The following is a 13,638-nucleotide window of genomic DNA, read 5'->3' as shown; positions in this document are numbered from 1 at the left end:
AACATTATTGCAGAAATAGAAAGCTGGAGAAAGAAAAGAAACAGAAAATAAGGCTAAAGAATAGACAAATGGTATTAGAGATGAGCGAACTTACAGTAAATTTGTTTCGTCACGAACTTCTCGGCTCGGCAGTTGATGACTTATCCTGCATAAATTAGTTCAGCCTTCAGGTGCTGCGGTGGGCTGGAAAAGGTGGATACAGTCCTAGGAAAGAGTCTCCTAGGACTGTATCCACCTTTTCCAGCCCACGGGAGCACCTGAAAGCTGAACTCATTTATGCAGGAAAAGTCATGAACTGCCGAGCCGAGAAGTTCGTGACGAATCGAATTTACTGTAAGTTCGCTCATCTCTAAATGGTATATTTACAAGTAGAATGTTAATGGCAGAAATTTGAATAACTGCCATTAAGTTACCTTATCTGAATGGGTTGTATTGGCTGCAGGAACACAGTATTGTGAAAACCTTATGCAGATGGATGAATTTCAGCAACTAATCTGCTGTGTGTGAATAAAATCAAGAAAGGTAGTACAGGCCCAAACAGAGATTTGGGGAGTTGTAGACTTGCCTGCAAGGAAGAAGCCACATTAGGTTGTTAGTAAAACGGTAACTTTCCAGGAGGTTATAATTTATTGTATGTAAATTCTGCAATTTGAGAAGGTTTGAGTTTGGAACTGGACCCAATCTTGAATGGTTAACATTTCTGCAGAGTGCAAAGAAAACACTGGCTACTGCCGGAAGATTTTTATACAAACCACTGCTGAAGATAAAAGGGCTTATTTACTATTAGTGGTTAATTTTAAGCTTGCATTACCTGTGACAAATTATTGATTTTAAACAGCAGCTTATAAATTTGGCGAGTCAGAACATGAGCAATTCTGTGCCAGAATGGGACGAGATGTATGGGGGTGTTTTAGACAATCTAATCTTTTGTACCAAATTTTTTCAATGGAAATTAACTTTCATAAATGTGTTACTTTGCAAAAGTATTCTAAACCAAAGGGATGTGCAAACTGCTACAAAAAGTGGTACATCACAAACCAAATAAAGAGGCGTGAACATTATAATACATACGCCCCACCATTGTCCCACTGGCACCATCGCTTCGTCACGTCTTCGACACGATGAATAGATTTGCGATGATCTATTTTATACTGGATTTCAGTTAAAGGGGTATTCCAGGCCAAAACTTTTTTTTATATATCAACTGGCTCCGGAAAGTTAAACAGATTTGTAAATTACTTCGATTAAAAAATCTTAATCCTTCCAATAGTTATTAGCTTCTCAAGTTGAGTTGTTGTTTTCTGTCTAACTGCTTTCTGATGACTCACGTCCCGGGAGCTGTGCAGTTCCTATGGGGATATTCTCCCATCATGCACAGCTCCCGGGACGTGACCTAATCATTGAGCAGTTAGACAGAAAACTTCAGAAGCTAATAACTATTGGAAGGATTAAGATTTTTTACTAGAAGTAATTTACAAATCTCAATTCACAAAGGAGGTAGTGCGGCACTGCGTGAGTGTGCTGGATTAGGAATGGCAGGTGGGAGTTGGTGTAGCTGTAATGCCTCTGGTGGTGCTCAGATACTATAATAAGCAAAGTCCCCCCACTCCCCTCTCTTCTGTACCCCGCATGTGAGTATGTCTCAATAAAGAAGACCCTGCAGCCACACTGGTGAGTGCCGATATTTTCATTTCTCTTCACGGATATAATTTACAAATCTGTTTAACTTTCCGGAGCCAGTTGATATATAAAAAAAGTTTTTGCCTGGAATACCCCTTTAATCAATTTGGCCAATATTGACCTGTATAGGTTTCTTTTTACTGGTTATTATAATGGAAATAAAAAATACTGATGTGAACAGAACCGAATTGCTTAAATGGAAGCTGTCCTGGCCTGTTGTGCTGCTGTTTTTTTGGAAGAAATTAGCTCTGTTTTTCTATTCCTTAATATCCCTTTGAAGGAGTACTCTGCCCCTCGACATCTTATCCCCTATATAAAGGATGGGACCCCCCGTGATTTCCGGCATGGCACTCCAGTCAACCAGTGCACGTAGCACGTAGCGGCTCTAAGCAGTTGTAAAAAAAAAAAAAAAAAAACTAACTAAAAACGTAGGGAATCATCAGTAAATACTGTGGAAAAATAAGAAAACTCCACTCACTCCACTCTTAGTAAATCAGAGCCAATGGTCCTCATTTACTAACATGATTTAGACTCTTTTTGTCGGGTTTTGCGCCTAAATTCTGTCGCACGGAACGTGCTCTCTACCCTGTTTGCTGTAAGATCTCCATAGACCACAATGGGCAAAAAATCACAATGTTATAGATCTAGCCCATTCATTCCTAAACACCACCAATAGATCCTGGAGGCTGACGTCATACTCAGCCTCCAATGGCATTCAAAACCGGCAAACTTAAAATGTTTAATGGGTTAATGTATTCATGGAAATATGTATATATAAAGTACTGTATCCACACACTGTAACTTGGACCTGAGGAAGGAGGGAGCTCCTCAGAAACGCGTAGTCCTACCATGTATTGCCACTTTTTATGATTTTCAATAAAAAGCAATTACGAATCTGTACTTCTGTGTCACCACGCCGATGTAGCACTCCAGTGCCGAAGTCAGATATTCACTGGAAGGTCAAGGAAACCTCTGCTGGGATTCCCACCTCCCACATCTGTACTTCTGTAGAAGAAACCCTGCGACAGAAATAAACCTGCCTGTGACAGAATTTACAGTGCGACAGAAATTACTGTGCGACAGAACCATGTGACAGAAATTACCGTGCAACAGAATTTTTTCCTAAAAATATCGGGAAAAGTGCGACAGATTAGTTAATACCAAGTGAAAAAAAGGTTGAAAAACACAAAAAAGAAACACAAACAGACACTCCACTCCAAAATGAGGGCCAGTGGGTTGGGCTAGGTTCACATTGCCGTTTGCATATAACCCATTAAGGGTCCGATCGGCTCCACACATTTCGCTGTTGCATTCTCTCAGAATAGTGCTGTTTCACTTATGGTTGCTTATGTTTTTTTGTTTTTGTTTTCTGACTTTATTTCCTTTATTTTATTCACCAGAATGTCATTTTCTTCCAATCTTAACCATTATGGAATGGTGCACGTTGCTAGTGTCAGTGATGTGCTATTTGATACTTCATTTACTCCTCCATGTCAGAGAATGGGTGGCATGGTTGCATTTCGGACTTTTGATGATTTTGTCAGGTATGTTTTGTTCTGATCAAAAAATATTTATGATCCAATCTAAAGTGCACATTGGGTTTCTTTTACATAATTAGATGTTTGTTGTATGTTTATTGGTCATAAAAAAGTGCTGTGTTTACAAGTTTCCCAACATAGCATAGCCACACTGCTGAGCTGCACTTCTTTTTGTCTGACAATGTTACTAGTGTCTGCTGTTTTTAACCCCTTAAGGACCCAGCCATTTTACACCTCAGGACCCGGCCTTTTTTTGCACATCTGACCACTGTCACTTTAAACATTAATAACTCTGGAATGCTTTTAGTTATCATTATGATTCCGAGATAGTTTTTTCGTGACATATTCTACTTTAACATAGTGGTAAAATTTTGTGGTAACTTGCATCCTTTCTTGGTGAAAAATCCCCAAATTTTATGAAAAATTTGAAAATTTAGCATTTTTCTAACTTTGAAGCTCTCTGCTTGTAAGGAAAATGGATATTCCGAATAATTTTTTTTTTATTCACATATACAATATGTCTACTTTATATTTGCTTCATAAAATTGACGTGTTTTTACTTTTGGAAGACACCAGAGGGCTTCAAAGTTCAGCAGCAATTTTCCAATTTTTCACAAAATTTCCAAACTCACAATTTTTCATGGACCAGTTCAGGTTTGAAGTGGATTTGAAGGGTCTTCATTTTAGAAATACCCCACAAATGACCCCATTATAAAAACTGCACCCCCCAAAGTATTGAAAATGACATTCAGTCCGCGTTTTAACCCAAAGTGAAGGAGAAAATTCACAATCTCCATTTTTTACACTCGCATGTTCTTGTAGACCCAATTTTTTTATTTTTACAAGGGGAAAAAGGAGAAAATGTATACTTATATTTGTAGCCCAATTTCTCTCGAGTAAGCACATACCTCATATGTCTATGTAAAGTGTTCGGCGGGCGCAGTAGAGGGCTCAGAAGCGAAGGAGCGACAAGGGGATTTTGGAGAGTACGTTTTTTTGAAATGGTTTTTGGGGGGCATGTTGCATTTAGGAAGCCCCTATGGTGCCAGAACAGCAAAAATCCCCCACATGGCATACCATTTTGGAAACTAGACCCCTTTAGGTACGTAACAAGGAATAAAGTGAGCCTTAATACCCCACAGGTGTTTCACGACTTTTGCATATGTAAAAAAATAAAAATAAAATTTCACTAAAATGTGTGTTTCCCCCCAAATTTCACATTTTTGCAAGGGTTAATAGCAGAAAATACCCCCCAAACATTGTAACCCCATCTCTTCTGAGTATGAAGGTACCCCATAAGTTGACCTGAGGTGTACTATGGGTGAACTACAATGCTCAGAAGAGAAGGAGTCATATTTGGCTTTTTGAGAGCAAATTTTGCTCGGGGGCATGTCGCATTTAGGAAGCCCCTATGGTGCCAGGACAGCAAAAAAAAAACACATGGCATACTATTTTGGAATCTAGACCCCTCGGGGAACGTAACAAGAAATAAAGTGAGCCTTAATACCCCACAGGGGTTTCACGACTTTTGCATACGTAAAAAAAAAAAAAAAAAAAATCACTAAAAGGTGTGTTTCCCCCCCAAATTTCACATTTTAGCAAGGGTTAATAGCAGAAAATAGCCCCCAAAATTTGTAACCACATCTCTTCTGAGTATGGAGGTACCCCAAAAGTTGACCTGAAGTGCACTACGGGCGAACTACAATGCTCAGAAGAGAAGGAGTCATATTTGGCTTTTTGAGAGCAAATTTTGCTCGGGGGGCATGTCGCATTTAGGAAGCCCCTATGGTGCCAGGACAGCAAAATAACCCCCACATGGCATACCCTTTTGGAAACTAGACCCCTTGAGGAACGTAAGAAGGCGTAAAGTGAGCATTTACCCCCCACTGGTGTCTGTCATATCTTTGGAACAGTGGGCTGTACAACATTTTTAATTTGCACAGCCCACTCTTCCAAAGATCTGTCAGACACCAGTGGGGTGTAAATTCTCACTGCACCCCTCATTACATTCCGTGAGGGGTGTAGTTTCCGAAATGGGGTCACATGTGGTTTTTTTTTTTGCGTTTGTCAAAACCGCTGTAACAATCAGCCACCCCTGTGCAAATCACCTCAAATGTACATGGCGCACTCTCCCTTCTGGGCCTTGTTGTGCGCCCCCAGAGCAGTTTGTGCCCACATATGGGGTATCTCCGTACTCGGGAGAAATTGCGTTACAAACTTTGGGGGGCTTTCAACGGCTGTCAACGGCTGTCCGGCAATACTGGGAGTTGTTGTTTTGCAACAGCTGGAGGCTCCATTTTGGAAAGAGTGGCGTACCAGGCGTTTTTCATTTTTATTGGGGAGGGAGGGGGGCTGTGTAGGGGTATGTGTATATGTAGTGTTTTTTACTTTTTATTTTATTTTGTGGTAGTGTAGTGTAGTGTTTTTAGGGTACAGTCACACGGGCGGCGGGGTTACAGCGAGTTTGAGCTGCCGCGCAAAATTTGCTGCATTGCAAACTTGCAGCCCGATACTCACTGTAAGCCGCTTCCCATGTGAGTGTACCCTGTACATTCACAGGGGGGGGGACCTCCAGCTGTTGCAAAACTACTACTCCCAGCATGCCTGAGAATGTTTGGGAGTTGTGGTTTTGCAACAGCTGGAGGCACACGGGTTGGGAAACACTGAGTTAGGAAACAATGTTTCCCAACCAGTGTGCCTCCAGCTGTTGCAAAACCACAACTCCCAAACATTCTCAGGCATGCTGGGAGTAGTAGTTCGGCAACATCTTTAGAGCCAGATGTTGCCGAACTACAACTCCCAGCATGCTTGGAGTTGTAGTTTTGCAACATCTGGAGGACTAGTTTGCAGACCACTAATACAGTGGTTCCCAATCTGTGCCCTTCCAGATGTTGCAAAACTACAACTCCCAGTATGCCAAAACTGTCCAGGCATGCTGGGAGTTGTAGTTCTGCAACATCTGAAGGGCCAGATGTTACAGAACTACAACTCCCAGCATGCCTGGACAGTAAGGGCATGCTGAGGATGTGTAGTTTTGCAACATCTGGAAGGGCACAGTGGTCCAAAAACTGTGGACCTCCAGATGTTGCAAAACTGCAACTCCCAGCATGCCCAGACGCCAAGGGCTGTCTGGGCATGCTGGGAGTTGTAGTTTACAGGGTCCTATTACAGCAATGCATGTCGCTTTACGGCGACGTGCATTGCTGTAAAGGGCCCGACCGCGGCTGAAGATCTACTCACCTGTCGCCGCCGCCGCCATCTTCACCGCCGGGATCCGGGTCTTCAGGGACGAGGTAAGTACCGGGGCCGGGCCCCAGCACTCCCCCGTCCCCCGCCGCGTCCTCCGGTCTTCCTCCCGTCCTGTCCCGACTTTCAGGGGCCGGGCAGGACGGGAGGAAGTAACCGCCCCCCCCTCCTGCGATTGGTCGGTTCACTAACCGACAGATCGCAGGGGATCGGAGGAGGTGGCAGGCTTGCCACCTCGCTCCGATACTTCAGCATGGTCCTGGCTGTCTGTGACAGCCGGGATCATGCGAAATTACCGGGCGGTCGGGTCCCAGAGACCCGATCAGCCCGGTATCGCCGCAGATCGCAAGGGCGATTTCCCTTGCGATTTGCGGCGATCGCCGACATGGGGGGCCTACATGGCCCCCCTCGGCGTTTGCCCTGGATGCCTGCTGAAGGATTTCAGCAGGCATCCAGTTCCGATCTCTGCCCGGCGAGCGGCAGAGACCGGAAAACGCCAGGACGTACGGGGACGTCCTGGGTCCTTAAGGCCCAGGGTGCGGGGACGTCCCCGTACGTCCTGGGTCCTTAAGAGGTTAAAGTATATTGTAGTGAAGTTCAGGGCAACAGTGTTGCCTAACCTATTAGGTAAGAGCTGAACAGAAGATATCCTGCTCCAGAGCAACTCAGAGCTCAGATTACCTCTGCTGCTCCTCCTATCATCATAGAAGACTCAAGAAGGTAGGGGGCACAGCACACATTCTGAGTACAGGGCATTGACAGCGCCACTCAAAGTAACATAAAAACATAGAATATGTAGGCAGATAAAAACCATCTTTTCTGCCCAATATTTTAAATACTATCAATAGTCCCTATCCTATATGAAAGATAGGCTTACACCTATCCTATGCATGCTTAAATCCCTTTATTATAATTGCAGATACCACTTCTGCATGCATTTACTACTCTCTCAGTAGAGTAATACTTCCTGATATTACTGCATAAAACTTTGCCCCTTTTAAAGCTGTCATTTTGTAGTTATTCTTTTAAAGCATTACTGTCGTTAGAAATAACTTTTTTCCATTTAATACTTCCTTAAAAACTAAGCATTTTCCTTTTATACTTCATAAAAAAATTGATTGCTAAAGATGAGAAAAGGGTTTTAAACAATGCCCACTAGGGGTCTCTGTCTCTTTGATTTTGCAAACGTACCCTGAAAATCCAGCATTTTTGGTCCATCAAAAAAAAAAAAAAAAGGACCAACATATCTAAGGGGAGGGAGGTGTGGCTATCTCCATTCTGTGCCTCAGAGGACAGACAAGATGCAGACAGCTTGCAGTCTTTAATAAGAGAAGCATTTAGATGCACAGTGACAAACAATACAAGTTGCTAAACTATTATTTATATGCAAAATGGTTTCTCTTTGGTCATTTTATGACCTTATTTCTTGGGTATTTGCACCATATAGGTTCCATGTAGCTGCTGTTGGGTTATAAAAAGCATGCAGTTTGGCCACAAAGCAGTGAAACTCTAAAAATGTAAAATTTTTGGCACAAAATGTAGGTTTTTCTTCTGTCCTTGCACCATAAACTTTCACATGGCTGCATTAGAATTATATTGAGCATGCATTGAGGTTGAAAGTTTTGCAAATGTAAAAATGCTTGTGCTGACATGACAAGGGAGAGGGAGGGGGGAGGAGAGGCCTCCTAGAGAAAATCAGAAAGACTCATCACAGTAATACATAGATCAAAAGGTATTTTACATATTAACATGTGCATATTATTATGTATACATGTCTTAGGGCACATTACTAAACTGATTTAACCACTTAGGGACCCAGGGCATACAGGTACGCCCTGACGCCCTGGTACTTAAGGACCCAGGGTGTACCTTTACCGGACCGGGATGCCTGCAAACCCCTGTGGGGGTCCTGATCCCATGTTCTTGGTGACCCGGTCGCCCGAAAAATTGAGAGATAGAAAAATTGAGTCATAGAAAGCTCCAATCTTCCTATAGGATAGGAGCGAGGTGACAGGGGTGCCACCTCCTCCTATCCCCTGTGATTGGCTGGTCAGTCCCATGCAAATCTCTAATTTGGGCCTCAAATGCGCATGGAACTCTGTCAGTTCGGAGCCCTGTCCTATTTCAAGGCAACAGTTTAGGGTCACATATGGGGTATCTCCGTACTCGGGAGAAAATGCCTAACAAATTTTCGTGAGCCTTTTCTCCTTTTACCCCTTGTGAAAAGGTAAAGTTGGGGTCTACTCCAGTATATTTTGTAAAAAAAAAAAAATTACATATTTTACATTAATATGCTGGTGTTGCCCCATACTTTTCATTTCCACAACAGGTAAAAGGAGAAAAAGACCCCCAAAACTTGTAACGCAATTTCTTCTGAGTACGGAAATACCCCATATGTGGACAAAAAATGCTCTGCGGGCGCACAACAAGGCTCAGGAGTGAGAGCACCATGAACATTTAATTTTTCATTTGCACAGCCCACTGTTCCAAAGATCTGTCAAACGCCAGTGGGGTGTAAATGCTCACTGTACCCCTTAATACATTCTGTGAGGGGTGTAGTTTCCAAAATAGGGTCACATGTGGGGGAGGGGTCCAATGTTCTGGCACCAAAGGGGTCTTTATAAATGCACATGGCCCCTGACTTCCATTCCAAACAAATTCTCTCTCCAAAAGCTGAATTGCGCTCCTTCTCTTCTGAGCATTGTAGTTCGCCCGCAGCGCACTTTACATCCACATATGGGGGTATTTGCATACTCAGAAGAAATGGGGTTAAAAATTTTGGGAGGCTTTTTCTCCTATTACCTCTTGTGAAAATGAAAAATTTGGGGTAACACTAGCATTTTAGTGAAAAAAATTAAATTTTTCATTTTCACGTTCAAATTTAGTGGAAATTTCTGAAACACCTGTGGGGTGTAAAGGCTCACTGTACCCCTTGTTATGTTCCTTGAGTGGTGTTGTTTCCCAAATAGTATGCCACATAAATGTGACATTCCCCCAAAAACCATTTCAGCAAAATTTGCGTTCCAAGAGCCAAAATGTGACTCCTCTTCTGAGCATTGTAGTGTGCCAGCAGAGCACTTGATGTCCACATATGGGGTATTTCCATACTCAGAAGAAATGGGGTTACATATTTTGGGGGCATTTTTTCCAATTACCCTTGTAAAAAATGTATAATTTGGGGGAAAACATGCATTTTAGTGAAAAAATATTAAAATAATTTACACATCGAACTTGAACAAAAAGTCGTCAAACACCTGAGGGGTGTTAAGGCTCACTGGACCCATTCCTTGAGGGGTATAGTTTCCAAAATAATATGCATGTTGGTTTTTTTGCTGTTCTGGCACCATAGAGGCTTCCTAAATGAGACATTCCCCTCCAAAAACCATTTCAGAAAGACTCACTCTCCTAAATCCCATTGTCACTCCTTCCCTTCTGAGCCCTCTAGTGCACCCACAGAACACTTTACATCCACATATGAGGTATTTCCTTACTCAAGAGAAATTAGGTTACACATTTTGAGGGGATTTCTCTGCTTTTACCCCTTGTAAAAATTCAAAAACTGGGTCTACAAGAACATGTTAGTATAAAAAAGGAAGATTTTGAACTTTTACTTTACTTTGCTGCTATTCCTGTGAAACACATAAAGGGTTAACACTTTCTGAATGTCATTTTGAATACTTTGAAGGGTATAGATTTTATAATGGCATAATTTATAGGGTATTTCTAATATGAAAATTAGAAAATTGCTACTATACTTTGAAGCCCTCTGATGTCTTCCAAAAGTAAAAACATGTCAACTTTATGATGCAAACATAAAGTAGACATATTGTATATGTGAATCAATATATCATTTATTTGGGATGTCTATTTTCCTTACAAGCAGAGAGCTTCAAAGTTGGAGAAATGAAAAATTTTCATGAAATTTTGGAATTTTTCACCAAGAAATGATGCAAGTATCAGCGAAAATTTACCACTGTGTTAAAGTAGAACATGTCAGGAAAAAAAAATTTCGGAATCAAATTCATAAGTAATAGCATCCCAGAGTTATTAATGCTTAAAGTGACAGTGGTCAGATGTTCAAAAATGCTCAGGTCCTTAAGGTTAAAATGGGCTAGGTCCTTAAGGGGTTAAGCATTTTTTAAAATATTTTCTTACTAATGACAGTAATGCTTTAAATATACTCTACTTTTTTAACGTGTTGCCCTTATGTGTTTAAAAGTTTCTATCATATCCCATCCCCTTTGTCTCCTCTTTCTTCCAAGACGATACAAAGTTGAGTGTAATCTTGAATAATACGGGGTTATTGGAAAAGGATGGTGCAAAATGATAGCCTTTCTGTTCCTTAACAAGAGAACATGGCACTCATTTTTTACATGAGAAGGCACAATATCTATCTAAGTTTTATTTACACACTATAAATGTTCAAAATGATTGCCATTGAGGGGGGCGTGTCCTGCAGCGCATGGCGGCGGTCACATAATCCCTGTGCTCCGCTCTCCTTTGGGCTTGCTAGCGGCTTCATAGCGTCTGTACCTGCCTAATCTGCTCCTCAAGGACTGCCACCGGTTGGGGAATTACCTGTCAGCGGAACCATGACTCGTACAAGGGGAAACAGGAAGAAAAGCCCCATGAAACTTACGGCGTTCTTCCCCGCTGCCGAGATCACCCAAGATGGCGCGGCGGTCTTCCCGCCTCGGCAGGCTGGAGTGCCCTCTGCAAGTGGATCAGCATCACTGCGGCGGGGAATGCCTCTCCGGCTTCGGCCTCCTCCAGGGCAAGCAGCGATCATTACCTGGCTCCAGCATCCACGGCTCTGTCCGCTCCCGGCGGCTCTGCAGCGCTGACCGGCTCACCTCAGGTACGACTCTCTCCTGTGCCTTCAGATAAGCAACTGCCAAGGGGTCGGCCTATGAGGGATACTGAGGGGGGTGCCCAAGCCCCACTCACAGAGCAAGTCATGAGAGGCTTATTATCAGAACTGAAACGCTCCATACAGGCTGACCTGAATACGGCGGTTACAAGCATACAGACTGAGCTTGCTAATGTAGGGCACCGTACCTCTCATATTGAGACTAAAATGGCGGAGCTCACGGCCTCGCATAATGCAGTGGTGGATGTGACTAACTCCTTGGAGGATGAGGTGCTGGCCCTTAAACTAAAGCTCGCGGATGTAGAGGACCGCTCCCGCCGCAACAACCTTAGGGTTAAAGGAGTGCCGGAGTCTGTCAAAACGGATGACCTTCATGACTACCTAACCGACTTCTTCACCTTGCTTCTTCCTCAATCCACTGCTCTTGACTTGCTCATAGACAGGGCGCACAGACTGCCTAAGCCGAAGTCTCTCCCCAGCTCTGTGCCGCGTGATGTGATTCTCCGAATGCACTTTTATCACATTAAAGACCAACTTATGCAAGCTGCTCGTACTGCCTCGGACCTGCCTGAACGATTTGCTGCCCTGCAATTATACACGGATCTCTCGGCGGCCACCCTTGCCAGGCGACGGGAATTCAGTGCTGGTGCTAAAGTACTGCGGGAGCAGGGGATTCCCTACAAGTGGGGTTTTCCTGTCAAGATGATTGTTACTCATGAGGGCACTAAGAAAGTGGTGTCCACGCCAGCCGAGTTGGAGCGCTTATGCATTGAATGGAACTTACCTGCTACTTCACCGTCCCTGAGGGCCGCTGGAACTTCTTCCATTCCTGCAGTAGAGGAGGAATGGAGTGTGGTCACTAACCGCAAGCGAAAGAACACTAAGTGATGTGATGGTGCTGTGTTCTCTGGTTTTTCCCTATGCTGTGTGGACTATTTGCTACTGGTTACTGCGTCTGGAACTGGTACAATTTTCCTGGTCCTGTTTAGCCTCTTTGTGCCTTGTGCTAGGTACTTCCTAGACAGATTTTTTTTCTGCAGGCCCAGCTGCGGACATTACGATTTCTCCTGTCCCCCATTGAGGCTTACCACATGGCCTTCATTGTTCTTTGTGTTCTTGTGGTTTCCCTGTTTTCGTTCTCCCCTTGTTTGTGTTTTACCCCTGTATGTTGGTCTGTCCTGTCTAGATCATTAAGGTACATGTCCTCAAGTCCTGACGATTGTTTTTGCACAAAAGTGACGAAGTTCCTAGTACTGATGTTTATTACTGTTAAGAAGTTATTAGCGGTGACTGTGAATTTTTCTATGTCTTGCAATGGTACTTAACTTGGTCTCTATTAATGTTAGAGGATTGAACTCGCCATTCAAGCGCTCCCGTGTATGGCATGAAGCCAAGCGCTTGCATGCCGATGTTCTCTCCTTGCAAGAAACTCATTTAAATGTAGAAGACGCCGGACGTCTAAAACATTCTAGGTACCCCCACATGTTTCACTCTCGCGCCCACCACAAGAAGAGGGGGGTGGTCATTGCCATACGGGACTCGGTGGCTTTTTCTGTACAACATACTCAGATTGACACTGATGGCAGATACATAATTTTAATATGCACGCTCAATGGTGTGCTATACACGCTAGTGGCACTGTATGCACCTAATCGCCGTCAGTGTATGTTCCTTAAATCACTCCTACGTCAGGTGGAGAAAGCAGCAAAGGGTCACACGGTATTGTTGGGTGACTTTAATATGTCTATGTGGCCGCAGGTTGACACTACAGCTGTACCCTCTAGGTCGGGCCCGACTAGCTTTTTTTCTATGATCTCTGCCTTTGGGTTGTATGATGCGTGGAGGGTGACCCATCCTACTGAGGAAGACTTTACATTTTATTCTACTGCGCATAGGACCTACTCCCGCATAGATTACACCTTGGTGTCTAGATCTCTGCTCCCTTTAATAGCACAAACTAAGATCATGCCGTTGGAGTGGTCTGATCACTCCCCCATTAGTATCTCCATCAGGGAAGCGTACACACACCACCCAGCTTCGGTCTGGCGACTTAACCCCATGATCTTGCATAATCCTGAGTATGCTGAAGCCACAGCTGCAGTTGTCCCTGCCTTTTTCCAGATTAATGATGATAGATCTGTGGCCGACACTACCTTGTGGTGTGCCTTTAAGGCTACCATTAGGGGCCATTTCATTAGCCAGACATCACATGAGCGAAAAGTGAGAGTGTCCAGGACTTTGCAACTGCAACAGAGGATAGCTGAGTTACATAGACATAACAAAGAATGCTTCTCACCTGCTACT

The 13,638-nt window shown here is 43.5% G+C and overlaps 1 protein-coding gene across 2 annotated transcripts in view; it reads left to right on the top strand.

Moving 5' to 3' along the window:
• ACACA (acetyl-CoA carboxylase alpha) overlaps positions 1 to 13,638 on the top strand; it is a 403,267-nt gene that overhangs the window by 180,856 nt on the left and 208,773 nt on the right. For both annotated transcript variants that reach the window (XR_008888830.1, XM_056557545.1), the window contains exon 30: positions 3,081 to 3,224. Coding sequence is in view for 1 of the 2 variants with exons in the window: in XM_056557545.1 (XP_056413520.1) it covers positions 3,081 to 3,224 (144 nt within the window). In the remaining variant the exon portion in view is untranslated. The remainder of the gene's footprint in view (positions 1 to 3,080; positions 3,225 to 13,638) is intronic.

Source organism: Hyla sarda, chromosome 2 (assembly GCF_029499605.1).
Source record: "Hyla sarda isolate aHylSar1 chromosome 2, aHylSar1.hap1, whole genome shotgun sequence".
Classification (NCBI taxonomy): Eukaryota; Metazoa; Chordata; class Amphibia; order Anura; family Hylidae; genus Hyla; species Hyla sarda.
The sequence above is the reverse complement of the archived record's forward strand: the minus strand, read 5'-3'. Positions and strand labels throughout refer to the sequence as shown.